This window comes from Patiria miniata, unplaced genomic scaffold (genome assembly GCF_015706575.1).
Source record: "Patiria miniata isolate m_02_andy unplaced genomic scaffold, ASM1570657v1 HiC_scaffold_14, whole genome shotgun sequence".
NCBI classification, from domain to species: Eukaryota; Metazoa; Echinodermata; class Asteroidea; order Valvatida; family Asterinidae; genus Patiria; species Patiria miniata.
This window is the reverse complement of record NW_024037052.1, coordinates 3,862,367-3,888,582: the sequence shown is the minus strand read 5'-3', so window position 1 is coordinate 3,888,582 and position 26,216 is coordinate 3,862,367. Positions and strand designations below refer to the sequence as shown.

Here is a 26,216-nt window from a genome sequence, read left to right as displayed (position 1 = left end):
CGTGTAAGTTGATGTTAAAAGAGTAGTGTCATGTCATGGGAACAGTCACGGTTGCCGGGCATTTGTGTTTGTAAACACACCTGACTTGTTCATTGTTTATTTTACCTTGCCTTATCATGTTTCTTTTGTCTACAAAACCTGCAAAATGTTTCTGTCCTCAACTTTACCCACATAAATTCTATTGTTGGTCGTTTCCTTTAGGACATTTATGGAGTCTCACAGGCCCTTGCCACCGAGCTGTTTGATAAAGGTGAAGCCATCCTATCCTCAGACGACGTGTGTGAGATGACGCCCATGCAGCTCTACGCTATCACAGAGAGGCTGAAACTGGCCATTCCCACCTGCTGTAAGTTGCATTCACCGTGATTCACAGTCCGAGAGTTATTAAACCTAACTCCCTAGGCCATTTGCGCCACCTAACATGATCGCGCAAGTTTACGCCATAATTTGTTGCGCAAGTCTCGGACTTACGAACGATGAAACTTTTGTGAAGTGTGACATAACTGAAATGTTGCACAGCGTGCAATGTTATATAACTTAACAATAAATGATGTTGCAAGTGGAGTTGCGGTATTGCGTAAACATTCGTGAAATCGGCTGCTGGTATCCTACTCGTATGTTTGTTACTTGCAGTTTCTTCTTTAGTAAAGCATATTTTTGTGTGTGGCATTATAGTTTACATGTAGATCAACTTTGAACTGCAAATGCTCTACATCCAAATATGACAAGTATTTGAAATCTTGACTAATTGTTTTATTTTGCTTTGTGTTTTTTTTTTTCACGTAGCGGCCGATGACTCACGCAGTGATATCGGCCATATTATGGACTTCATCTCCAGACTCAAGCTGATGCGGGTAAATAGTCACTAATAGTCATAAACAGACTCCTTGCAAGAACACCTGACAGCATTGTGCTGCTTACTAATAGTGCTGCTTAAGGTCCGGAAAGCGCCCAATTGGGCTACAAAACTCACCTACCTAAACCCTCAAACTTAAGGATATGACGTTGACACGTTTTAACGTTTAACCGTTTCAATGAAAACAATTGTAATCCGTTTTCCAAAAACGTTTAAACTAAACCTGAATTATAAAAAAGGGACCTATGGTGCGTTCACTGTTCATGCAGTCTTCTTTTGAGTTAAACCTACATACTGTAGCACAACTAACGTTTTCAAACATATTTAATTTCCAGAACCTTCGAAGCACTTCAATATTTGTTTCAACATTCAGGGCACACGTAGTTAAGGTTTTACTTTTTCAATGACTGCCATTGTTGATTTATTATGTCAATTACACCGGTCTGCAGACATAATGAGCATGCGTCAGCCTTTGTGAATGGCTAAACATTTAAACGGTTCGTAAAATAATGCAAAGGATATGGAGGGTGGCTATGTTAACTTCTTTTTTGTTTGTATATATGTCATCAACTACAGATTGTTGGCTCTCGGAATCGGCTTGGAAGCAGCTCCCGGGTTGTGGATAGGTTGCCCTTTGACCTTTCATCCTTCAAGGCCTTGGAGCACTTACAGGTGAGCTTTCTGTGGTTATGCAGGTTTTACTAAAAGAACCTATTTCTAAAGCTGTCCATGGAATGCCATTGGAAGCTATTGAGCTGAGTGAGAATTAACTGGACACACAGGCATTCAAATACAAATGAGATTTTCATCATTTGTGTCAAGACTGAAACAGTCAGATTTTGACTTTTGAATTTGAGAAACAAGTCAACTCTTTTTTTTTCTGAAATATTTATGCAAATTTTTGTCTGTTTTCTTTTACAAGTTTTCGTTCATTCATGGAGGTGGGAAAATGCCCATGTTTCATTGTATTTAATGGGTATTCATCAGTTTATAGAAAGGTAAATGATCAGTGGTGGACAGCTGAAGTTTGTGATCCTTTTATTAACCCTAACTCCCCAGCCTAATTTACTAGGAACCATACCCATTCAGGCAAATTCCAACACCCACATGGGAAATTGTACACACACACTGTTGGACTTAGTTTCTGGAGGTATGCCAACCCCAGTGTAAAAGACCATCTGTTTAGGGGAACTGTACCTATCCCAACAGATTTAAACACAAACCTGCTGTTGAACTTTGATGGGTTGTGTTCGGTTAGGGTTAAAATAGACATAACTTGGGAATAGAGTATAGAAATTATATGAAATTTTCACAGTTACTAGTCAATAACATGTTCTTCATCTCTGTATGTTATTTTTATGAAAAGGAGCGAGCCACATATCTTTTCTCTAATTAAGTCACTTTCTGTTTGACTCACCCATCGCATTTTGAGAACCATATTTTTTTTACTCCGGGATTAAGAAGTGGAAATCAAATGTTATATTTTCTTTTTCTACAGATGGACGTTTGTAATATCGGTATAATTGGAGGCCTTGTTGAATTGAAGAAAACAGTGCGGTATCTGGCTGTACATCACACTGTTCAGACAATTAAGGTATGTATCCAATTCGAAGATACATGTTGACAAATTCAAATCCTGGAAGTAACTGTTCAGATTGTTCGCAAAGGTTCGCACGATGAAACTACTGCATCAGTACGTCATTACAGCAAGCTACAAGTGTGTACAGTGAGCTTTATAGCTTTATGGTGTAACTCCAACCTTTGCGAGCATCATTAACGTGAAATATGTTTTGTTTTCCCATGTAGCCTGGTTTTCATTTTGAAAATGCCCCACAAATGACTTCAAAACCTTTCTTTTTCATTGTCTGAGAAGTTACTCAGTAATGTGTAAAGTTGGTTACGGATACCCCATCCCATAATCTGGAACCGGTTCCTGACATGAATGGTCGGGTACTCAGGTACCCGGGTCCGATGCACAGCCCTACTCATAGTGTACGTATTGTAAGATAGGCCCCATGAACGCTGCGAGTGGTGCGTCATTGTCCATTAGGCCAAAAAAAATAAGGCTCCGGTTTCTGGTATACACGTGCATCGCCATAGCCATGCACGTCGGCAAAATGAAAAAGGTTTTTTTTTTATTTAAGATGATGTCTCAAAACCGCCAATCTCACTGGTTTGACTGGAATCTTGCTGCTGTACAATTTCAACATGTTTTTAAATGGGGTTACGATCGAGTTTGAGCTTTATGTGGCCTCTCTGGGGTCCCATATATTTTGCATTAAATTTAGTCAGGCACCATTTGCAGTCATCAGCCGACATTTGAAGAAAAGAAAAGTAAAAAAAAAAAAAAAAGCCGCATTGACCCACCACTTTTGGGGCAAGCTCCATACCAGAAACCAAAGACTTTTTTTTTTTGGACTTATACAATGCCTGAAATTATACCTGTCATCTGATTGGTGGGTTTTTGATCACCCATTTTTTTTTTTTTACTTTGTGTCATTGAATTATTCATTCCAACCCATGGCCTGGTCACACCCCCTCCCCCCAAAAAAATGAAGGTCCATTGCACAGTCACACTATTACCAATCAAATGACAGGGATTTCTTCAGGTGTTGTATAACACAAATAATAATTTTTTTTCACATTCGTGCAATGGATAGAATAATTTTATGAGGTGACATATGGAATGTTCCATTCAAAGCCTCGTGGAATGGAACATTCCATCTGTCATCACATGAAATTATTCTTACCTTTGCACTCATAAACATTCATTATTTGTATATTAAACAACACCTGAATGAATTCCCGTCATCTATTTTGTGGGTTGTTTAATTTATCGTATGTCAATTAATTACGCCCTGGTATTCGTCCCAATACACGGCACGGCCACACGGCAAAAATGGAAGTTCCATTCCACGGTAAATGGAAGTTCCATTCCACGGTAAATGGAAGTTCCATTGCACGGTAAATGGAAGTTCCATTGCATGGTCACGCTTTTGGCAGCTCTGACCAATCAGATGACGAGGATTTACTCAGGTGTTGTATAAAACAAATAATGAATGTTTCACAGTCGTGCAATGAAATGAATAATTTCATGAGGTGACAGATGAAAGGTTCCATTCCACAAGGCAAAGCCGAGTGGAATGGAATTATCTTACCATTGCACTCATAAACATTCATTATTTGTATAATAGTGAGTCATTCCATTTGTGGAATCTACACAGCCCCCGTTTCATAATAGCGACACTCCAAATGTTTCTTTTTTCTCTCTTTGGCAACATTTTTCTTACACTTTTTGCAGATTGAGATGCCCTTACTGAAGACAAGTGGCATACCGGTACCACCCAACTTTTAGACAAACCCTAACCAAATCCATAAAGTGTTAGGGCGGTTTGAGTAGGTCTGGACTGATCTTTGGTTCTGTTGCTGTTTAGGAAATTCTGTTGCCAGAGGGTGAACACTGGTTGAGTGCAGAGGCTGGAGCCGTGGCAGGCCCCAGCAGTAGCCGCCCAGTGCATATCCCCACCTGGAAATGCGTCAGCAGAGCTGATTTTCGATACAACGGTCTGACTAATGTGGATGAAAGCATTGTAAGATGAGTTTGTTTTAATTGTAGAAATTACTGAAAGTCCTGTATCAAATTTTTCTCTATCTTCAGTTTGCTTCTTTATTTCTTGTTTGTAGTCACCACCATGAGTGGCCCTTGGCCTTGTGGTTCGCAATTTCCATTTAAAGATATAGTCCATCATTTGTAATTTGTGCATTTTGTGCGTTTGAAGCAACAAAAGTGCTCAAAGTCTAAAGAAGGGTACTGAACAACTAACCTGATGAAGTTTCAGCTCAGCTTCAGCTGTATATTCCGAGAAAAACAGCATTCTACGATCTCAATTTCAAATCAAAAGTTGCTGAATCATGTTTTGAATTGGGCCTGAATTCAGCGTCCGAGACACGTTCTCACCAGTTGAGCCGATTGCAGCCACGCGATGTCTCGCACTGATCCGACGAATGATAGCAACAGCGTGTGCGTCGTGCCAATGCTTGCACGCGCTTCGCCGAATAACAAAACGAACTACTAATTTAAATTTGCTATGGTGCGTCTTAAGAAGCACAATTGGAAATGCCTTCTTTCGTTGATTACTTCAAAATGACAGCTTGCCAGAAAGAATAAATTCACAGGGAGTTTAGTCCCCTTACTATCTTTCAACCAAGTATGTTTTTCAACAATAATTATGCCAGTTACTTTTCGGATAGCTGCAAATGATGGACTACAGCTTTAAAGAGAAAAAAAGGCAAGCCTGGTAAAGGTACAAAGAGAACTACCCGGTACATACACGCGCACGCACCACTGGTTACTAGCGCCTCAACACCGTAGAAGTGTGACGTTATGCGGGGTCATCTCCAATAGTGATCGTTCCACACAGTGTCTCGTCTGCCATTTTTAAGCATTTGTACAGGCAATTAAGGTGAACATTTTCTAGTTGAAATTTCTCAGTCGTTGAGAATAAATAAGATGGGCAAATGGGACAGTGCTTCGTAGCTGACAGTAGTTATCACTCAGAACGTGACGGATTCCGTTATTTTTCTTTTTTAATTGATGAAAAAGTGGAAACATCCCCCCGGGCAACTTGTGACCTCGGCAGCATATGCCATAACCACTTCTACAGCATATTGGCTAAACACGCAACTTTGCACTGCTTATGGTTCCAATTGGTCCAATGCTACTTAATGTGCAGTGGGCATGGTTTAAACTGAAATAACGTCACACTTACGAATCGGATAGGCTGGCACTTTTAAAGACCAGCAGAAAAAAAATGTCTGACTTGAAGAAGAAATCAACTAACACTGCTTGGTGTACTATACTCAAATATTTTCCCTTTTTCCCCCAATAGAAACTCTTGCCCAATCTGACCCGGCTTGACCTGAGCCACAATGACCTGACAGAGGTCAACAACCTCCAGTACCTATCAGAGATGACCCACCTAGACTTGTCCCACAACAGCCTGATGTCGCTGGAGGGACTGCACACCCGGCTTGGCAACATCACCACATTGGGGCTGGCTGCCAACAATCTCAGCAGTCTCAGGGGACTGGGTAAACTCTACTCCCTGGTCCACCTGGATGTCAGCAAGAACTCTATTGAGCATGTAAGTTGGGAATTCATTGTGTTGAGGAGACGTAAAGTCTGATAAATTTGCCTTTACACGGACGACCAGTGCTATCTGAGCTTGCTCTAGAGACAAAATGTATTACTATACCTCATAAATATTCATCAGGCAACCGCGGCATTTCATTGGTCCATTCCAGCAACTCCACCTTGTGAAAGTTTTTATTACTATACCTCATACATATTCATGATCGAGAGCCGAACGTTCACTGGTCAATTCACCATCACGTGCCAGATGTTATTCTTGCTGTTTACCAAACGCGCGCGCGAGGATTCACGCACATTGTAAATACGCATGCGTAGTAGACTGTCGCATGGGTTACCCGTGCGACAGTCTACTTCGCATGCGCTTTACAGAGCAATCGAGGAACTGTCGCACGGGTGCAGTACGCACGCGCGAACATCGCACAGGAGAGATGCATGGTTGCACGGTTCGCGTAAATGTTAATTTCCAGAGCTCAATGATGCCGTACTGGAGAAAATGTGTAGACCGTGTAAAGATGTCTCCTGTACAAAAGAAAGTTGTACACATTGCAAACAACTGTATTTACTGTAGTAACTGTATTATATTGCAAACGAACCGAACTAGTAATTGAAGTTGAATCTTTTGGTGAGCTGTACAAGTTTCCCCGAATTTTGTTTTAGGTGCATAATAATAAAACAAAATTCGGCAACTGAATATGTATGAGGTATAGTAAAACAAATATAACATGGTTTATTTCGGGTGGACAGTCAATATTAGCTCCCCTCGGTATTGGAAGTTGACAAACTAGTTCCCTCGGCTTCGCCTCGGGAACAAGTTTGTCAACTTCCAATACCTCGGGGAGCGAATATCGACTGTCCACCCTCAAACCATGTTATATTTGTATACTATCACCCAGCGTCTTCGTACGCGTACGTGACGTGCAAAAACCAGGGAGGTACTATCACACATCTGGGTCGCAGCCTTAGATTTGTTCCAGTACTGTGTTATCTCTTTACCAACGACGCATGTGCTTTACGTGCGTACCGTGGAGAACACCATTGAGGACAGTTGCATGTGCTAGTCTATTACGGCGTTCATCAAAATGGCGACCGGTGGTGTTCGCTTTGCGATTTTAACCGAGGAGGAACTGGGTGAAATTTTACACAATAATAATAAATGCAGTGTTTTGCGTGAAAGTTAAGTTATTAAATGACACAAAATTAACTTTCAATTCCGTTTGTCTCCATAAAATTAAAATAATGTTTCACTTTATCCAAATACTGCACGATCAAAAACATGGTGGAATGGACGAATGAAATACCACAGCTGCCTGATGAATATTTATGAGGTATAGTAAAACAAATACAACATGTTTTTGTGGGAAAATAGTGAAAACAAATGACCCCTCAGTGATGGATGATTGGGACTGTCTCCCTTGGCTTCGCCTCGGGAGGAGTCCAAATCATCCAACACCTTGGGGTCGTTAGTTTTCACTATTTCCCGTTATTAAACCATGTTGTAATTGTATACTATCAGTGTGACAGTTCCGGATCGCTTTTAATACAAACCGCTGTACTCTCGTTCATGTTCGGATTTTCCGTGTCTGAGTGACATCATTTCATAGTAAGATTCCTTCCCTTCAAGTTAAAACCAAATTAAGTTCAAACAGACTCAACATAAAGGGAAATAAATCATGGCTTTTGTACAGGACTGAACCCGACAGTTGCGGATCACTTTCGACAGTTCCGGATCATGTACCAGGTAGCTGTACAAATTCATCATTCAAAGTGTGCTCATATTGCGCATATTGTGTCACGCCTTCATCATAAACTGCACACAAATCTGCATCGTGTGCACGGGTGATCCGCAACTGTCTCACGCAGGGATACAAATCTTTCGGCGAATACAGCAATTCAGTTAAAATCAAATACCCCAGTCTTTATTGCTCAGTGATACTTGAGATTATGTCCTTACAAGAAAACTGGATATAATGAAGACAAAATGATAAATGTTGACTACGTTCCAACAGGAAACCAGATCTTTGCCTTTACGCACTTCCTTTCACAGGGTGACCACAGCTTCTCTCACGCAGGCCCCACTTTCCGGAACAGTCTACCCCTCTCTATCCGTCAAGCTCCCTCTTCGATCTCCTTCAGACAAGAACTTAAAACCTACCTGTTCACACTCTATATCTCCTCTTCGGCTTGCACCTTGCAATTCATATGTCTTGGACCTAGCATTTATAATTTGTAGTTTGTCATTTATAATTTTTGTCATTTATAAATTTTGTAGTTTGTACTTACTCATTGTATAGCGCCCTGAGCGTCACCGAGTGATGGACCTGTTTGCGCTTAATAAGATGCCACTATTATTATTATTATTAGGTCAACTACAAAATAAGCAGATATTTCGCCGAACTGGGTAATGTTTAAGCCATTTCCAAAGTTTCTTTTTCCCAACAATTGCAAAATAATAGACCTTCAAATTCGTGGGGAAAAAAAATCACGAAAAAAGGGTTTGGTTATGCTTGAATTAATTTTTACTTAATTAAGTGATCCAGAACTGTTGATGATTTGGAACTGTCGCACTCACTGTATAGTGGAGTCCCCTAACTTAGCGCACTTCAATGTTTCCCTCGACTTTCCTCAACTTGCAGTGTTGCCAAACCTCTTTGTTGACAAGTTTCAAATTCATTCAGTTACATACTGGTACTGTATGTTTCCTTAAAGAGGTTGTGGAATGCTCGATGACATTTCCGTCATTTTTCGGGTATATGTAGCCTAAGGTGCGATGAAATAAAAACGACTATTGTTTCTGTCATAAAACGAGTACAAAAGGTACTTTTGAGAGCTGTTTTTCAAGTCCTGTCATGCCTGTTTTGACCCGAATGTGCAATTTGTGTAAAAGTCGTCGTTGCGGGCAGCAAATTAAACACAGTAAATCGTGACGTAATAAACAGGACTCCTGATGCAGAGTAGCATAAACGAGTCCTGTTTATTACGTCACGATTTACTGTGTTTTGTTTGCTGCCCGCAACGACGACTTTTACACAAATTGCACGTTCGGGTCTAAACAGGACCTGAAAAATAGCTCTCAAAAGTACCCTTTGTACTCATTTCATGACAGAAACAATAGTCGTTTTTATTTCATCACACCTTAGGCTACATATACCCAAAAAATGACGGAAATGTCTTCGAGCATTCCACAACCTCTTTAATATGCTGGATGTTGAACCTTTGTGACCAATTTCAGTGTCATGAAATTACCCGCAGACCACAACTTTAACGCTCCAGACCACAAGGCCATGGCAATCCACATATGATCTGACTGTTGGTGACTAGCCTGTGTAAAAAGGCGTTACAGGGCAAGAGGACTGATGATTTTTTTTGATAGTCTGTGACTGTTCAGACAGCAGGAGGGTTAATAAAATAATCCAGACAATAAAATATCTCGTCCGTTGCCCAATATTAGGTGGTAGAGGTGAACCACATCAGCAACCTGCCCTGCATCGAGTCCCTGAATCTCAAGGACAACCCCGTCACCGGCGTCATGGACTACCGGACCAAGATCCTGAGTCTCTTCCAAGAGCAGTACGCCGAGCTGAGGCTGGACGGTCAGCGCTCCAGCCAGAAGGAGATGGACAAAGTGGCCATCATGAAGGCCATCCAGAAGGCCAAAGACTCCAAGGTCAAGAAGCCCACAGGGAAAAACTCCCCGAGTCGCAAGGTACCTGTCTTGTAGTTCAGATTCAAAAAAAGGAAAACCAAATGGCGCCCTCTATTTTTTAACGAAGTTTTTCTTAGTTTTTCTTCAAAAAAAAGGAAAACCATATGGCGCCCTCTAGTTTTTAACGAAGTTTTTCTAAGATGTGAAAGCCCAATTAATAAGCTTTAATGTAATAAAACAATCATTTATATTGCTCTCGTATTTGTCAAATTATGGACTTTTAAACACAAACACAATTGTATCATTTTGTCCACGGATCACAATAAAGGTAAGGCCCCCCTCCAAAAAAAAATTAGTTCTGCTTCCGATTTCATGGCATTTGAAAATAGGGTAGGTAGGTAGGGATTTGGGGGGTTTTTTTGGCCAATTTTTTGTGTGTACGATCATATGGAGGCATGTAATCAAGGGTAAATGGTAAAAATTGATGGTCTCTTGTGTTTTTTTTCTCATTTTTCCCATAAAAAAATTAGGGTAGGGGCTGTCAGAATAGGGTAGGTGTGGAAACTGGAAGCACTTGTTTTTTGGGGTTTTTTTGGCCTAGTGGTATTTCGGCAAAACGACAACAATTCACATATCAAAAGAACACATCGGAACACTCTCATAACCATGATAACTGGCACTTATCATAACCTTTATTTAAACATCTTCTGCTTCTAATGTTAAAACAACATGCTTTATAATGTCAAGAGTTTATAGTCTTGCCCTGCCTTCTACTTGGCCACCCGGAGACTTATGGGATTATTCTGATATCGTTTTTATGACGCGACATGGTATCATTTTACTGAAATATCACGTACCTTAAATGCGATCTGTGGACTCAACGTTTATAACTGTTTGTGTTCAATTCCATGACTCATGAGGTACATGAGTGATTTGAATGATTCTTGTACTAAAAGAAAGCTGATTAATTGGGCTTTCACATCCTAGATCTGGAAAGCGCTACATGAAGAACTTCTTTACAAAATAGGGGCGCCATTTGGGTTTCCTTTTTGTGACTCACCCTGGGGAGAGTGAGAATGATCTGGACCCAAGTTCACCATGTTTTGGTGGCAAATGGAGCATATTGAGGAAAAAACAGTGTTTCATATGAATGGTTATTACCTTGTCTTCCACAGGAATCTAGAATTTTTCAAATTAGTGGCTTTATTGAGGAGTTATGCCACTTTCATGTGTGCACACGGAATTGGTTTTGCCTTTTTGAAATGTGTCAACAACTTGAAGTGAGTCGGTCACCATGACTAGCTTTTTATTTGTTATTACACTGCTTCACATCAGTACGCGATTTCAATCAATTTGTGGAACCGTGGTCAGAGTGTTTTTTAGCATGTTCTTTGCTACCGGTAGCATGTGTTCTTTGCTAGCGCTTTTCTTCAAGATGGTACAATGGATAAATGCATGAAACTTTCACCAAATATGTCCAAAACACCAGCCTATAACATATCTCATTTGCACTTGTTTTCATGGACTTTAATGTAACTTGTATGGAGTGATTCTTGGGCGGGGGTTCATCACAAGTCATCCGAAATTGGAGGTCAAAGGTCATGTAGGGGTCATTTTAGGTCATTGTTTAAAAAGAACACAAAGCATATAGTCATCCATCTCGAAAAAAGGCGACACATGCATCTTCGCGGATCACTTGTTTAAGATATTTTTTCTTTTTCTGTCACTTTCTTTATGACTCGCCCTGTATAAGCACCACATTATTATTATTATTAACTGCAAATTAAAGATATAGTCCATCATTTGTAATGTGTGCATTTTGTTCGTTTGAAGCAACAAAAGTGCCCAAAATCAAAGAAGGGTACTGAACAACTAACCTGATGAAGTTTCAGCTCAGCTTCAGCTGTATATTCTGAGAAAAACAGCATTCTAGGATCTCGATATCAATGTTTCTCTGAATCATGTTTTGAATTGGGCCTGAATTCAGCGTCCGAGACACGTTCTCACTGAGCCAATTGCAGCTACGCGATGTGGCGCACTGATCCGACAAATAATAGCAACCGCGCGTGCGTGTGCGTCGTGCCATTGCTTGCGCGCGCTTCGTCGAATAATAAAACGAACTACTAATTTAAATTTCCTACGGTGCGTCTTAAGAAGCACCGTTAGAAAGGCCTTCTTTTGTTGATTACTTCAAAATGACAGCTTGCCAGAAAGAATAATTTCACAGGGAGTTTAGTCCCCTTACTATCTTTCAACCAAGTATGTTTTTCAAAAATAATTACGCCAGTTACTTTTCGGATGGCTACTATAGCTTTAAAGTTACTCTGATTTTTGCTGACTTCAACATGCAATCCTTCCCATCTTATCTGATAGCCGAAGCGCGCCATGCAAGTGAAACAAGCCACCATCGCTGACCCAGCTGATGTGAAACCTTCTCTTCTTTCTGTGGCCGCTGCATCAGCTTCCTCATCAGTGATAAGCAGCCAATCCAGCCTACCACAGCACGACGATATATCAGGTATTTACATGTAGGCTATATGTGGTTTGGGATAGACAGAGGTCAAATGTCAAAGAGTGGCAGCAACCTGTGCGCAGGGCCGCATTATCCCATAATCTTTTTTAGGGCCTACGAAAAAATTGAGGGCCTACGAAAATACCACAGTGTGCCATAAGACACACGCACCAACACACGCAAATGTTTGCTCACCATCGATCGTGGACTTCCTATTGTCCCTCTTTTGTTTGTACTCTTTTGTTTGTAACTTTTTAGGAAGACTCCCATTGATTTTGTACACGACCCCAATCCACGGTTTGAAGAGATGAACACGTACACCCATGTTTGTTTTACATACTCTATGTGGACATTCCTTTGTTTTCGTGTCGTTAAGAAAACTTGGTACAAAAAATAACTTTACTTAAACTGTGAAACCTCTTTCAACCCCAAATTTGTTTTTTTGATTTCCTTGAATGTTTCTCTTCATTCTGTGACGATAACCCTAACCCGAAAATGCCTCTAAACCTGTTTTCCAGAGAGGGCGAAACGTTATGTGGACACGGCTTAGTCCACATAATGTCAACACAACCTGCATTATGTGGACATCTTTTGTTCACATGTCCACATAAAGAAAAACTCACCCACACACGTTTGTTTATAGTTAAATCTAGGATTTTCCTTTGTTCCTCTTCCCTTTTTCTTTAATAATACAATAGTAGTAATAATAAGGGAATAAATGTGTGTTCGGGAGGTTTTATTACACTCAGTTTAAGATCGGTGGGAGTCTGGATGGGTGATAATTACCCAAGGCGAAGCCGAGGGTCACTATCACCCATCCAGACTCCCACCGGTCATTAAACTGAGTGTTAAAATACCTCCTGAACGCACATTTATTCCTTTATTATTACTACTATTGAATTTAGGTTTTTGCCCTTCACCGACGTTTAAACACTGTATACTCAGTGTGTTACCTCCCAAATGAAAGTTGGAAAACATCACTCGGGTGGGACTCGAACCCACGACCTCCTGCTTTCTAGTGCAGATGTCTTACCACTCGACCACCGAGCTAACGAGATCGGTTAGCCTTAGGCCATAGGGGACCTTTCACTCTTTGGGGAATGGCCTCTCTTGGCTTTGAGGGTTGGGGGTCCGGCCTCAAAGCGGGTCTCGAACCACTCCGGTGGTTCGAGTCCCACCCGAGTGATTTTTTTCCAACTTTCATTCAGGAGGTAACACACTGAGTATACAGTGTTTAAACGTCGATGAAGGGCAAAACCTAATTTGATTTATATCACCCCGGCGCAAAAATTCCATCTTATAATACTATTGTATTATTATTTTTCTGCTATTATTATTATTCTGCTCCTTGCAGCCTCCAGCTCCGACGATGCTGAGTACAGGGCCAGGGTGGAGGAGATCAGAAGAGAGGGAGGCGAGGCCTGGCTGACTCTCCTGAACGAGATGCGAGAATCTCCCAATGCCGGATCCCCAACCCTAAAAGCCAAGGGAGGCCATTCCCCAAAGACTGGGAGGTCCCCTAAGGCTAAGCGCAAAGAGCTCCAAGAAATCAGGAAGCCTAGATCCAGAAGCAGGTATGGATTGGGGCAATTCCACGGTTACTCACGTTACATTTTTGATGTACTTTAGAGTTTCCTTGGGCTGTAATTACCTTACTGAAAAGGTTTAATAGCTGTTATCCCCATAGTAGATAGAGTAGACCTAGACCTACCTAAGCACCAAAGATGACATCCAGAAAAATGTGTTATTTATGATAAACAAGACACACAAAATGGGTTACTCACGTTACATTTTCGTAACGTGAGTAACCTCTTTGTAAGCTAAGAGAAGGGGTTTGCCCCGGTGTTTCTGGCAGTGGCTGCAATATGCGCCACAACACCTTGTCAACCCATTTAGGTGCTACGTAATGGGTCTCATATTTTTCATAAACTTTATTTACCTTTCTTTAATAATAGACATAATTTCCAGCGCCTTGAGTACCTAATTGTTGGTAGATACGTGCGCTATATAAGACTCCGTTATTGTTATCATAAGTGACCAGTATAACTGTTTTTGATGGATTTTTCATCAGGGAGGTGGACAGTTTTATGCTGTTTTCCATTTTTACAAAAGTTGACCATTGTTCATGTACCAGTTGTCTAGTTGATGGTACTCTGTATTTGCTTCCCTTTTAATAAAACTATCCTCCCGAGTCCACCAATCAGAAGAACATAAAGATGAAATGTACTTCAATAATGTTAGGATGGATTTGGATAAAGTGAAACAAAAGCTTCTCAAAGGGGTAGTTGGATCCCACCTATTAAGCACCTAAAATGAGCATTTATCCTTTTGAGCCATAGAACTGTTTCAGTCATTTGTGGAATCACAATTTTTGTTGTAATTCCATAACTATGAGCTCCGTGTGCCAACGAAAGAGGGCGCCCTTTTACCTAGCAATGACGTCCCATGGGTGGGACATTTAGCTGGTTGACGTGCACCGTTCCTTGTACTTTGTGTGTGACGCTTGTACACCAGGATTTGTACTATGTACATGTACATGTACACGCAGTGGTGCGGCCGCGCGTCACGGCAAAATTGCAGTTAGGCAAGATGGCCTCGTTCGGTCACCCCCAACTGTACTCTGTTTGCCAGTGAGGGGGTACTTGTGAACGGAGCGGATATCCTTTGAAAAAATGCATTATGGCTTCTGGTGTAATAAACTTCCTTGTGGTACTCCATTGCCAGGTCTCCAGCCCCACCAGAAATACAGCAACCACCAGCCTCCCCGACCCTCAAGATCAGCCCGAAAGGCCTCCTACACTGCATCTTCGACGAGCTGGCTCGCCATCGGATGGAATGCCCCACGTCCATCCCTGAGCTCATCTTCAACCTCCACATCTACTTCCAGGGCCCCGTGCTCAGCACCTACGGCCCGAGGCACCGGCGGCAGAACCTACCCGAGCCGGACACCCAGGGGCCCTCGGTTGCAGACTACCTCTTGGAGCACGTGACCGCAGAGCATCGGGCGGAGTTTGTGGAGCTTCTTCAGGGGCTGACCCAGGGGAAGGTCCACCTGCCCAGCCACATCTTCCCCAAGCAGGAAGACGCAGCAGAAGTCTTGACCTGTGTGCTGAGAATTCTTGGTCTTGAGCAGCAGACTGAAGTTCCAATAAATAATGAGCCTGTGGAACCCATGGTTGATGAGATGACGAAATTAACTGTGAACTATGATGAAAGCCCAGAGATGGACCAAACTGACTTAGGAGTAGACTCTTCAATTGATATCTCAGTTGGGAATCCGAGAGCATCGCCGGCCATCGTCATCTCAGAACATCCAAGTCCTGCTGTCGTCAAGAAGCGTGTGCAGTCTGCCCCACCCCGCATCATCCCAACCTATGATGAGGCGACTCTGGAGAACCTCGCCGATTGCAATAAGCAGGTTGGACTTCAGTTGACCGAGCCCATGCAGGCCATCGCCAACATGCAACCCTCGGACCTGATCAAGTTTTTCCACGAGAGCATCGCAGAGATCGGCTCGGAGCCGGAGAGACTGACCCACATGATGTGGGCGGGGGCGATCGCATTCCAGAATCCCTCCGTGGAGATCACAGCCTGCGTGATGCTGAGCGACCGCGCTGTCTACATCCTCTCTGCTGATGCGTCATCGTCGCAGATACTAAGCCCGCCCGTGGAGGTCCGGGGCCACAGACGCATGAAGAGCGACTCGTCCGTCAAAGACAAACTCCGGGCAGACTCTAAAAGCGTAGACCTGCCCGACACAGCAGGCTTCAATGGCGGTCGCATCCTCAAGCAGCCTCACGCCAGCGGGGTACTCCTGATATCCACAGAGGACAGAGACAGGAAGAGAGTGCGATGCCAACACGTCCTGAATCTGACGGACATCGTGGAGGTGGACGTGGGGTTGTTTGACCAGAAACTGCGGCTGACGGCCGAGACAGCGGGGGACACCGTCTCCCTGTTGACAAGAAACTTTCAAATGACTCTCAGCTTCCTAGAGTGGCTCATGCAGGTTGGTAAAATTATTCCAATTCCAGAAGAATTGATTTTGGAGGTGGGATGGGATGACTGTTTGCAAAGATTTCAAATTAGGCTTGTTGTCTACTCTTGATACATCTCCATTAGTCCTTGCTTTTTCCCCACACTCCTTAGCCGTTTTACAGAAAAACATGACACACAGACATCAGACAGACAGCAAGACAGACAGACAGACCAACATCAGACAGACAGCGTAGAATCTTTTAATATAGGATAGTACAGAAAATAAACATTAACCCTTTCATGCCCACATTGTTTATTGACTTGGCTCTCCCCAGGACCAAATTGTTTGCTCAGTCATGCGGAAATCACTACAGCGTGAAAAAAAATGACCACAAGTCGAAAACTCACTTTTTTCAACCCAGATTTTCACTGCCAAGGAGTGATTAAAATCATAGGTGTTGTGTGTAAAGTTTGTTCCTTGAACCTTATTCTTTTATGCGATGTAAAAATAGAGTCCATACGTGCAAATGTAACAAAGTTATGCCTGTTTGTTCATCTGGTCCCATTTATCAAACTGCAAGCCATTTCACCGCATGACCAAATGGCACTCCATACCTCAATTTGTGTGTGGATACTTCTAAAGCACCTTTTTCATTTTTTTTTGTAATGGTAACACTATGAATAAACTGCACTATTAGACAGATCCGAAAACACTCTTTCAGATGGTATATAGTTGATGTATGGGCGGCCAAACATATCAACATGCCACCTCTCTGAAAAGTAGTAAATATATCTGTGTTTGTTGAGGGTGTTCTGTGTGTGGTTTCCTGGTCGACTAAAGTCGCCAATGGGAATCAGCAGGGGGGTAGTTCTTGTCGACAAAAGTCGCCCATGGTAAGGAAAGGGTTAAACAAATTGGGAGAAAATTGTGCAGTTTTATGATAGTTTTGCAGACATTTGACAAAACAACCCTAAACACGACTCTATACATACATGTCATCTTCATCCCCGCAGGTTCTTCCGATCACAAGCAGTCGTAGCAAATCGCCGGACCGTAGCCCCAATGCCATGGATCCTTACAAGCTGCACCGGGCCTTCACCGAGGAGTTCCTGCACCCGAGCTCGGTCAAGTTCTCCTATCCCAACGATGAGACAATTAACGACCTGACCTACCTGATTGTTGACTTCATCAATGACAAAAGCATGACCAACATGGACAACACCAGCATTCTGCTGTACATGCTGGTCCATCAGGTCAGACAGTCTTTCTTTGGCCGATATAGTTTGCTCAGGAAACCGAAGTCCGGATTGTGACTTAAAATTAACAGCAGGCCATATATTTTGAGGGTTTTTTTTGTGTAAGGTAGGATAGTTTTTGAGCAGTACCTGTATGTTGGTGCTTAAATGTCCTTCACTAATCCAGGCCCTTTTGACTAGGAACCATCCTTAATCTGGCAAAATCCTCCAATTGCCACCATGTACAAATTTTGATTCAACATTCAAAATTAACAATTAACAATCACTGTTCATGGATTGAGGCAGTGCCGATGACATTCAGAAGCAGTGCGGACGATATTGAGCATAATGCAGGGCTCAATTATGCATGGTTGAACATAAACAGTGCTGGGTACAGCATCCTCCAAAATCAACAAGCTCTTTTTTGCCATTAAGCCTCAATCCTTCGGAATCCTCCAAAACTGCCTTGAGTATTTTGGAGGATTGAGGAGGGTTAGGGTTACTACTAAACTGAAGAGGACAAAGACTGTGCATACATATCCCCCCATACCCCATAATTTGCCATTCATTCCTTTTCCTGGCTTCATCCCGGCAGGTCCACAGCTCGCCACTCCAGGGCAGCCCCGTCACCGTCCAGGAGCCCTTGGCAGAGTGCGAGCGATCCCACCGCACCCTGGTAGTCACCAACAAGCACCTGAGCCTGTGCCGTGAAGACCACGTCAGCTACCCTCTGCCAGGCTTCATGAAATCCTTGCCGGACCACCAGCAGTACGAGCTCCTGGAGGTCCAGGAAATCAAGAATCTCCGCCGGCTAGTGGTCAGCGACTTCTCCTCCCGCGACGTGACCTTGGTCTTTGAGGTCATGGACGTGGTGGTGGACATCGACATGGACTATTACGGCAGCAAGGAAAGTGGGGAGGACGTCCGGCCAGCCATGCCGGAGGTGGCCTGGACGCTGGTCTTGCCCTCGATGGACGATCGGGAGCGGTTGAGGAAGCAACTCTGCCATACGTGGTTGGATATTCACGGCCAGGAATTATCCATCCAGGTCAATACGTGAAGGTATTAGAATAAGTGTAGGAAAGGCTTTAGAAGATGTACATTATCCAAAAGAATGCTGAGAAATACTGGTCTATGATGGAAACGCCTGTACAGGGTGAGTTTACAAAAATGTCCCTTTGGATACGTTCTTGTCTCCCACATCAACGGGAAAGGTTACCAAATGTTTCTCTTCGGCCAACATTCGGTCTGGGTATTGACCACAGTCTGTAAAAGTTTCACTGATATTCAGCTGTGCATGAATAGGATACAGGCCTTTCTTTGTGACTACCCAAAAACACTACCAACACAATGTTTCCTAATATTTTTCAGGGGATATTGAACGTTATTTAATGGCCAGTACACTGCAAGACAGAACGTAAATAAATATACCAACATTTCAAAGCAGCCATGACAAGGCCACAGTTTACTGCTGTCCAAAGGGCTTTGATGGTCAGAAAGTTTTATTAAATACAATGTAAGTAGGGCACAAGACACGACAGGTCACTTTGGAGAACACCCTCCAGAGGTACAGCAGCCTAACGCTCGGACAGTGCCCAGAAACGTAAAATACAGACAAAATGAAACAAACAAGAACCTGAACAGGACATTGAAAATGTGAACCTTATCTATCAATTCAGTTTCAAGTTCAATAAATGTAATTCCATTTGATTGATGTCCTGTTCTGTTATTCCATATATTATCCTGGCGTCACCGGTTTTCGATCGGATAACGGGAAAACTTCTCGAAAACGAAAACTAAATGGAATTACAAAAAATCGACACACTAACCATTCAACTGGATACTCCCAATTTATAAACTGTTGAAATCATCGAAGTTGAAGTCCTTTTTTCCGAAATATCGTCCGCGATTTTCAGCGATAACATGTCCGCCATTCGGCCGGAGCGTCACCAGTTTTCGGTACAGCGGCTGTGCGGCTTGTTCATCAACATCGGGGATGCTATGGCGCGCGAAATCACTCAAAAATGATAAAAGTATTGTCCTGACTGTCAATTCACCCGTACAGATGATGTATAGTTTATAAAATAGAGGTTCTGCGACAGCTAGAAAAGTGGAATTTATTTCTTGTAAGGAATCTGTTCCTTTGCTTGAATGAAAGCTGAATGACAATTTTACTCTAAAATATCACTTGGTCTAGTTTTATAATACCGGCAGTAAGCAATGTCCCCTGTACTGCATAGCATAATGCAATGCATTTTTAACAATCTGTGATCCACTCTAAAAAAAAGCCATAACAGAATTTTGCAATGAAAGTTGGAATTCTTTAAAATTGAGTTTCTTTACAATATTTGGAATTTCAAAATGGAATACTATATTTGGTATCCCAAATTTCAAAATGAAATCACTCGCTGCGATTCCCCTTTTCTGTTTAATATTTGCTTGTTTATTTTTTATTCCTCTGATTGATTGTGGCAAGAATGCGTGCGAACAACACGGACAGGAGTGCAATATCTTAGGTGTACCCAGTGACAGCAATCCGGATATGTACACTGTGCCCATGAAACAAAGACAAGGGTGTCAATGTTTCTCAGTCTTGCAGGTTGGAACCTTTTGCACTTGCAACCGAGGTCCTTTGGGTCAGTTGTTTCAGATTCATCACAGTCTTCGTCATTTGTATCTGCAGGCAGTTGACTATGTGATTTTCTCTTCTGATGACCGACACCTGAAGTACTTGGCTTGGCTGAATTATTGCTGACAGATTTCTTTGGCTTCTTTGGTTTCTTTTTCTGTTGGTCCTGATGTTTCTTGATGTTATTTACAACTGCATCTTCAGTGATGGCTTTACCTCCCACTATGGCACTAAGTACGTTTCGCTTCTTTGTTTGCTTTGGGTTCTCTGTCAGCACAGCTTGTGAGCTGTCCTGAAGAAGTCAGTACATCTGTCGTGTCATCCATAGATTCGTCAGCTGCTGTGACAGACGAGGAAGGAGTAGCTGAAATGTTCTCTTGATGGTTGACTTCTGATGAAGTGAAAACTGTAGCTGGCTTAAAACTTGACGGGTTGACAGCACATCGGTCAACTGGATAGATGCCGGACTTTCGGAATGATCTTGCAAGTTGTTTGGCGTAAGCTGCACTTGCATATGCCTTGCAGGCTATCTCACACAGGGAATACTTGTCAATGCCAGATGGTTGCATGGTGCCGCATATGTGTGCCGCATACCATTGAGGATTTTCTCAAATGGTCCAAAACATCCAATGTCCATCGGCTGAAGAACATGTGAAGTGTGCGCTGGAAGTACAAATAAAATGATATTGTTCTCCCGTGCCCATTGAATGAGAGGCAGTGATACATGAGACCTATGCCCATCATAAAGCAGCAAGACAGGGTCATCTGATGTAGCAGGAAGGGGTATTTCATGAAGTGCTCCTTGAGGTATCTCTCAAAAATGAGAGAGTCAGACCAACCTGAATCACTAATTGTACCTCCTGTACCAGCTGTACAACCTGACAAGAATTCATTACGCATCCGTTTTCCCTTGAAGATGAAAAATGGAGGCAATGCCATTCCAAGAGCATTACCACACCCAAATGACAGTTGTAGTTGATGATTTGCCCATGGTAACTGCTGGAGGTACCTCATAGCGTGAGGATACAATAGATGGAGGTGTATGATTCTCAACAATGCCCTTCTCATCAACATTGTAGATGGCCTCTGGTCGATCCTTCAGGTTATATTTCTCCAAGATCTTCTCCATTTCATCAAAATATCTGTTGACCGTTTCTTGGGATGTAGCTTTAGCCCTCATGATCTCAAGCGATCTCGGTTTCTGCACCTTGAGCTCTGGCCAGCATGTCATGAAGTTGTAAAACCACCGTAGTGAGAGTGGCTTATCTACTTTCTTCCTCTTTCCAAGGTGAATAGCCAAATCAGTAGCAAGCACTGTCACTTCAGTGCGAGTGTAGCCATAGCCATAGGAAGACATCAATTCAATGTGCGTGACTAGTGTTTGTTCCTCTTCCTGACTAAGCAGGGGGTCAGGACCAGATCTAGTTGACTCCAATTTAGTTTTTCCATTAACTCTGTCATGCAGGGTGGAATATGGGATGGAGAAAATTCTGGACGCTTTCTTATATGGCATTCCCTGACCAACCACAGCTTCATATGCATGATTGAAAGATTCATGGGAATATTGACGATAACTGGCCTTCCCTTTATTTTTCACAGTCTGCAGTAAAAACAAAAACAAAATTCAATCCAATGCTAAAATTAATAAAATTAATCCTATTTATTTTATGTTCTGATGTTGCAAAATCAAAATATAAAACACATTAATAATACTGTTTTAACCTGATACAAAAGTTGAATTTTGCATAAATTCAGATAATAGTATTTTTTATTATATCTGGCATCATATGAGTGGCCAAAAAAGTGGACAGCTGAAGTTAATCAGCTTATCTTTAATAGTTTAAAGTTAAACACCGAAAAACAAAACAAAGTCACTTCGACCGAAAAACAAAACAAAGTCACTTCGATTTGTGAAAGACCATAACATTTTTGTCACATTGGCATGCCATACAAACCCAAATAGCAACAAGATCACGTGACCTGTCGTCTGACTTACGAAGAATAAAAGTTGCTCTAGCAGACGAAAGTTACGTTTGGAATATTTGGCCACGGATTATGTTTCTTTGGCTCATTTGAAAATTAGTAAAATAGTGCATTAGTAATCTATACCCAAAATTATATAATTTTTAAACATTTGGGTATAACTTACGACTGGAAACTTTATTCTCAACATCTTGAAAGTCGGAGATAGCGGTGAGTAAAGTCGTCACTTTGGGGACACTGGTCACGAAGGATCACGCACGGTCTCGTGGTAAACGGGAATCAAATGTGGGGATTGAAAATACGTGTCGATCGAAAACACGTAACGGAACGATACCTTCATTGTCTTAAGGCCCATTGTTGCCACTGTGTTCATAGCAAGAGGCCTATTCTGAACATTCTGATGGTAGTATTTTGGGGTAGTCACAAAGAAAGGCCTGTATTCTTTTCATGCATGGCTGAATATCGGTGAGACTTTTACAGACTCTGGTCAATACCCAGAAAAATTTGGTGACCTTTCCCATTTTTGTGGGCGACAAGAACGTATCCAAAGGGACTTTTATTGTTTACTCACCCTGTATAATAGACTCAGTTAATACTGGAAAGTAGAGGGAAACATGGAAGTCACAAAAACTGTGGCGTAATAGTTCCCTCAAATTATGATCCTATGAAAGGAAACAGTCGCATCTCAACTCCAACTCAATCTGAGGTTCATTAGAGAGGACACTCGGGTTTGAAATTGATGTTCATGCCATGTTTTGTTGCAAATGTTGGATGAAACAAATGAGACATGATACCGTACAATAGAATTTCTATGTGATTTTTTTTTTCCATCGGCTAGACATGGGATTTGAATCTCTTGATGAGGAATAAGAGCTAAACAGGCAGCGATGTTGAAGTTTAAAGAACTATTTACAGTAATTTTCCAGAATGGCGTGTTTATTTACGTATTTTGCTAAGCCTGAAAGAAAGTCCAGTTCATCTCATCATATATTTTTCGTTTATAGAAAATGTTAGACAGTTCACGTTTTATAATCACCAGTTTTATAATTTCATAAGAATTTGGAAGATAATTTTGTTATCTTTGTCCTTATGATATAAAGATTGAAATGTATCAAAGCATTTGATTTAGAATACTTGCATATTACATGTATAAAGGGATTCTTTTATTTGTATTTTTATATTCTTTCAGCAATGCTCAGTGCAACCTTTCAAAGTGCATGTATTCTGAATTTGGGTTTGCGAGTAAGAAAAAAATGACTTTAATAGATCCTTTGCATTGGAGCCATATTTGGGGTACTTGCTTTTGTTTCCATAAACAATTTATGTGTAGTGCTTTTATTGTTTCTGATTTGAAGTAGCAAAAAGACATAACAAATATGGCCGCTGAAGCAACAGGTCTATGTGCATGTCTCATTGTGGGAATCTTGGCACACAGTTAATACATTATCTTATGGCATCCACTTTAAATGGAGAGTTCATATTCCTTTTTAGTTTATTGTATTTTTTTCAATATTTTGTCAGGCAAAAGCCACATAAAGTGTAGCTACATGTACGTAGGGGCAGAGTGACATTTTTCTTCAAGGAAGCATCAAATGCTCATAAATTTACTAATAAACAGAATTATCTATAAAAAAATATTAGTACATGTACATTTAACTTGATCCTGATTGGTTGATCCATAGCAACAACAGTGTGATATTATACCATATTGCACCGTCCCATCGCAGCCCGCGTATTGCGCTATACCAAGATGCAAGCGACATTCCAGCTGCATGTGCTAAACCGCTAAAAGGTTCGCGTACTAAAGCGTGCTACATGTAGTTCCAACTTTACTTTGCGTCAAGTTTGCTTGAAGATAAATTTGTTATCGTGCTCGCGCTCGTGAAACATGGAAAATGTAGCGCGTCTGTGTCCCACATACCACTCGGCACTACACTATTCCGTGTTCCACTCGCGCTCGTGGGATAACTAATAGTATAACAAATTATATCTTTCTGATGTTGATGGGCGCACAACTTATCGAAGAAAAAAAAATAAATGTTTATTTTCTTCTGGTAACAAACATGTATGCCACATCGAACCCTGCTGTGGATAGCCCATTCTCTTATGATTGTGTGTTGATTGTATGACCTGCTGAGACTAAATGAGGAATGTCCCCCAAAACTTTTTGAGTTACTGGCGTCTGAAGTTGCCTATGTGTGGAATATATACATGTACACTGTGTAAAACACATTTGTAGATTGTGTGTGCATTAGTTATCCCATGAACGCAAGTGGAACATGGAATAAAGTACATGTATATAATTCACACATGGGACACACGCACTTTAGTGCTTGTGTCCCATGTGTATGTCAAAATGCCGAAGATACGGAACAGAAATGCACTACAGTTTCCGTGTTCCATGAATACGAGTGGGAAAACGAATTTATCTTCAAGCAAACTTGATAATAATAATAATGGCTTCTTGTATAGCGCTCATGTCCGTCACGAAGCGACGTTCCTGGCGCTCTATTATTACCCTGGCTTTAGCACGGCTGCCATTACGGCGCTCAAGCATTGAAGGAATTTCTTCCTACCAGGTACCCATTTACTACACCTGGGTGGAAAGAGGCAATCGTAGTGAAGTGCCTTGCTCAAGAGCACAAGCACCATGTTCTCCGTCAGGATTCGAACCCATGTACCAAGGCACACAAGTTGAACACCGTAACCATTAGACCACAGCACCCCACGTGAAAAGTGAAAATCGAACGCGCACGCTGTAAGATTTTTTTAGCAGTGATCCTACTACGCATGCATGCAGCAGGAATAGCATGCACATCTGTGATTCGCAGAGTGTGATATTGACCCTGCTACCAGTATATCACACTATTGTTGCCATGGATTGACCATTCAGTATCGAGGATTCAAGTTAACTTGAAGACTTCCGTACATTGTACGGTACATGGTTCATGCACTGCGTAATATCATGTGGTCAATGTTGAGGGTATTAGATGAACATTGGTCATTTGAAAAAAGATATATATATTGATTGAAAAATACTTCTGATATAAATGACTAGCATCAATACTTCATTTTTCTATATCTGGTTAGTTTGAAGGCTTCACGCAAGATTATAGAAAGAAAATTATACTGTTAAAGACATTTGTGGGTGTATTAATTAAAGCTATAGTCCATCATTTGCAGCTATCCGAAAAGTAGCTGACGTAATTATTGTTGAACATTCTTGGCTGAAAGATAGTAAGGGGACTAAACTCCCTGTGAAATTATTCTTTCTGGCAAGCTGTCATTTTGAAGTAATCAACGAAAGAAGGCCTTTCCAACGGTGCTTCTTAGGACGCAACGTAGGAAAATTTAAATTAGTAGTTCGTTTTGTTATTCGGCGAAGCCCGCGCAAGCATTGGCACGACGCACACGCACCCCCGGTTGCTATAATTCGTCGGATCAGTGCGCGACATCGCGTAGCTGCATTCGGCTCAGCGAGAACGCGTCTCGGACGCTGAATTCAGGCGCAATTCAAAACATGATTCAGCAACTTTTGATTTGAAATTGAGATCCCAGAATGCTGCTTTTCTCATAATATACAGCTGAAGCTGAGCTGAAACTTCATCAGGTTAGTTGTTCAGTACCCTTTTTTTAGATTTTGAGCACTTTTGTTGCTTCAAACGAACAAAATGCACAAATTACAAATGATGGACTATATCTTTAATATCAGTGACACATCGCAATTCTTTTGCACCCAATATATCCATGCTCATTTGATGAAAGACTTACAGTTTATCTTTCCAAAACAAATAAACCAACAGGGTTCTAGACTATTTTGCTGATTTGTCAACGACATGTTTGCCCAATGATAGCATTACAAGTACCGGTTTACGACGACAGACATAAATTAAGAAAATGGAGACAAATCTGAAATGCAATTAAAACTGAAATGTTTCCTTTATTTTGCAATAAGATCCTTCATAGCATTATGATCTTAAGTTTACAAATTATGAATTAATCCATTGTTATAGAAACCTATGGTGGCCATTTGTGTTTCTTATGCATATACAGTCCGACTTTCATTTAAAACATATAAATGTAAAACAAGATAAGACAATAGATTATTGTATCAATGTATGTAATGATTTTCCAGGATATTAAAGAAGAAAACTGGAAAAGGCCGACTGCATTGGAAATATCATTTTCACAATCGAACTGAATTTTGAAAATGTTCTCCCATTTTAT

At 41.5% G+C, this 26,216-nt stretch overlaps 1 protein-coding gene across 1 annotated transcript in view; it reads left to right on the top strand.

The window, feature by feature from the left end:
• LOC119721915 (nischarin-like) overlaps positions 1–19,410 on the top strand; it is a 34,830-nt gene extending 15,420 nt beyond the window's left edge. The window contains exons 3-14 of the mRNA XM_038191866.1: positions 202–346; positions 787–854; positions 1,433–1,528; positions 2,355–2,450; positions 4,291–4,446; positions 5,746–6,000; positions 9,457–9,711; positions 12,025–12,169; positions 13,518–13,737; positions 14,888–16,172; positions 17,156–17,395; positions 17,973–19,410. Coding sequence (XP_038047794.1) covers positions 202–346; positions 787–854; positions 1,433–1,528; positions 2,355–2,450; positions 4,291–4,446; positions 5,746–6,000; positions 9,457–9,711; positions 12,025–12,169; positions 13,518–13,737; positions 14,888–16,172; positions 17,156–17,395; positions 17,973–18,437 — 3,426 coding nt within the window. The 3' untranslated portion in view covers positions 18,438–19,410. The remainder of the gene's footprint in view (positions 1–201; positions 347–786; positions 855–1,432; positions 1,529–2,354; positions 2,451–4,290; positions 4,447–5,745; positions 6,001–9,456; positions 9,712–12,024; positions 12,170–13,517; positions 13,738–14,887; positions 16,173–17,155; positions 17,396–17,972) is intronic.
• The last annotated feature ends 6,806 nt before the right edge of the window (positions 19,411–26,216 follow it).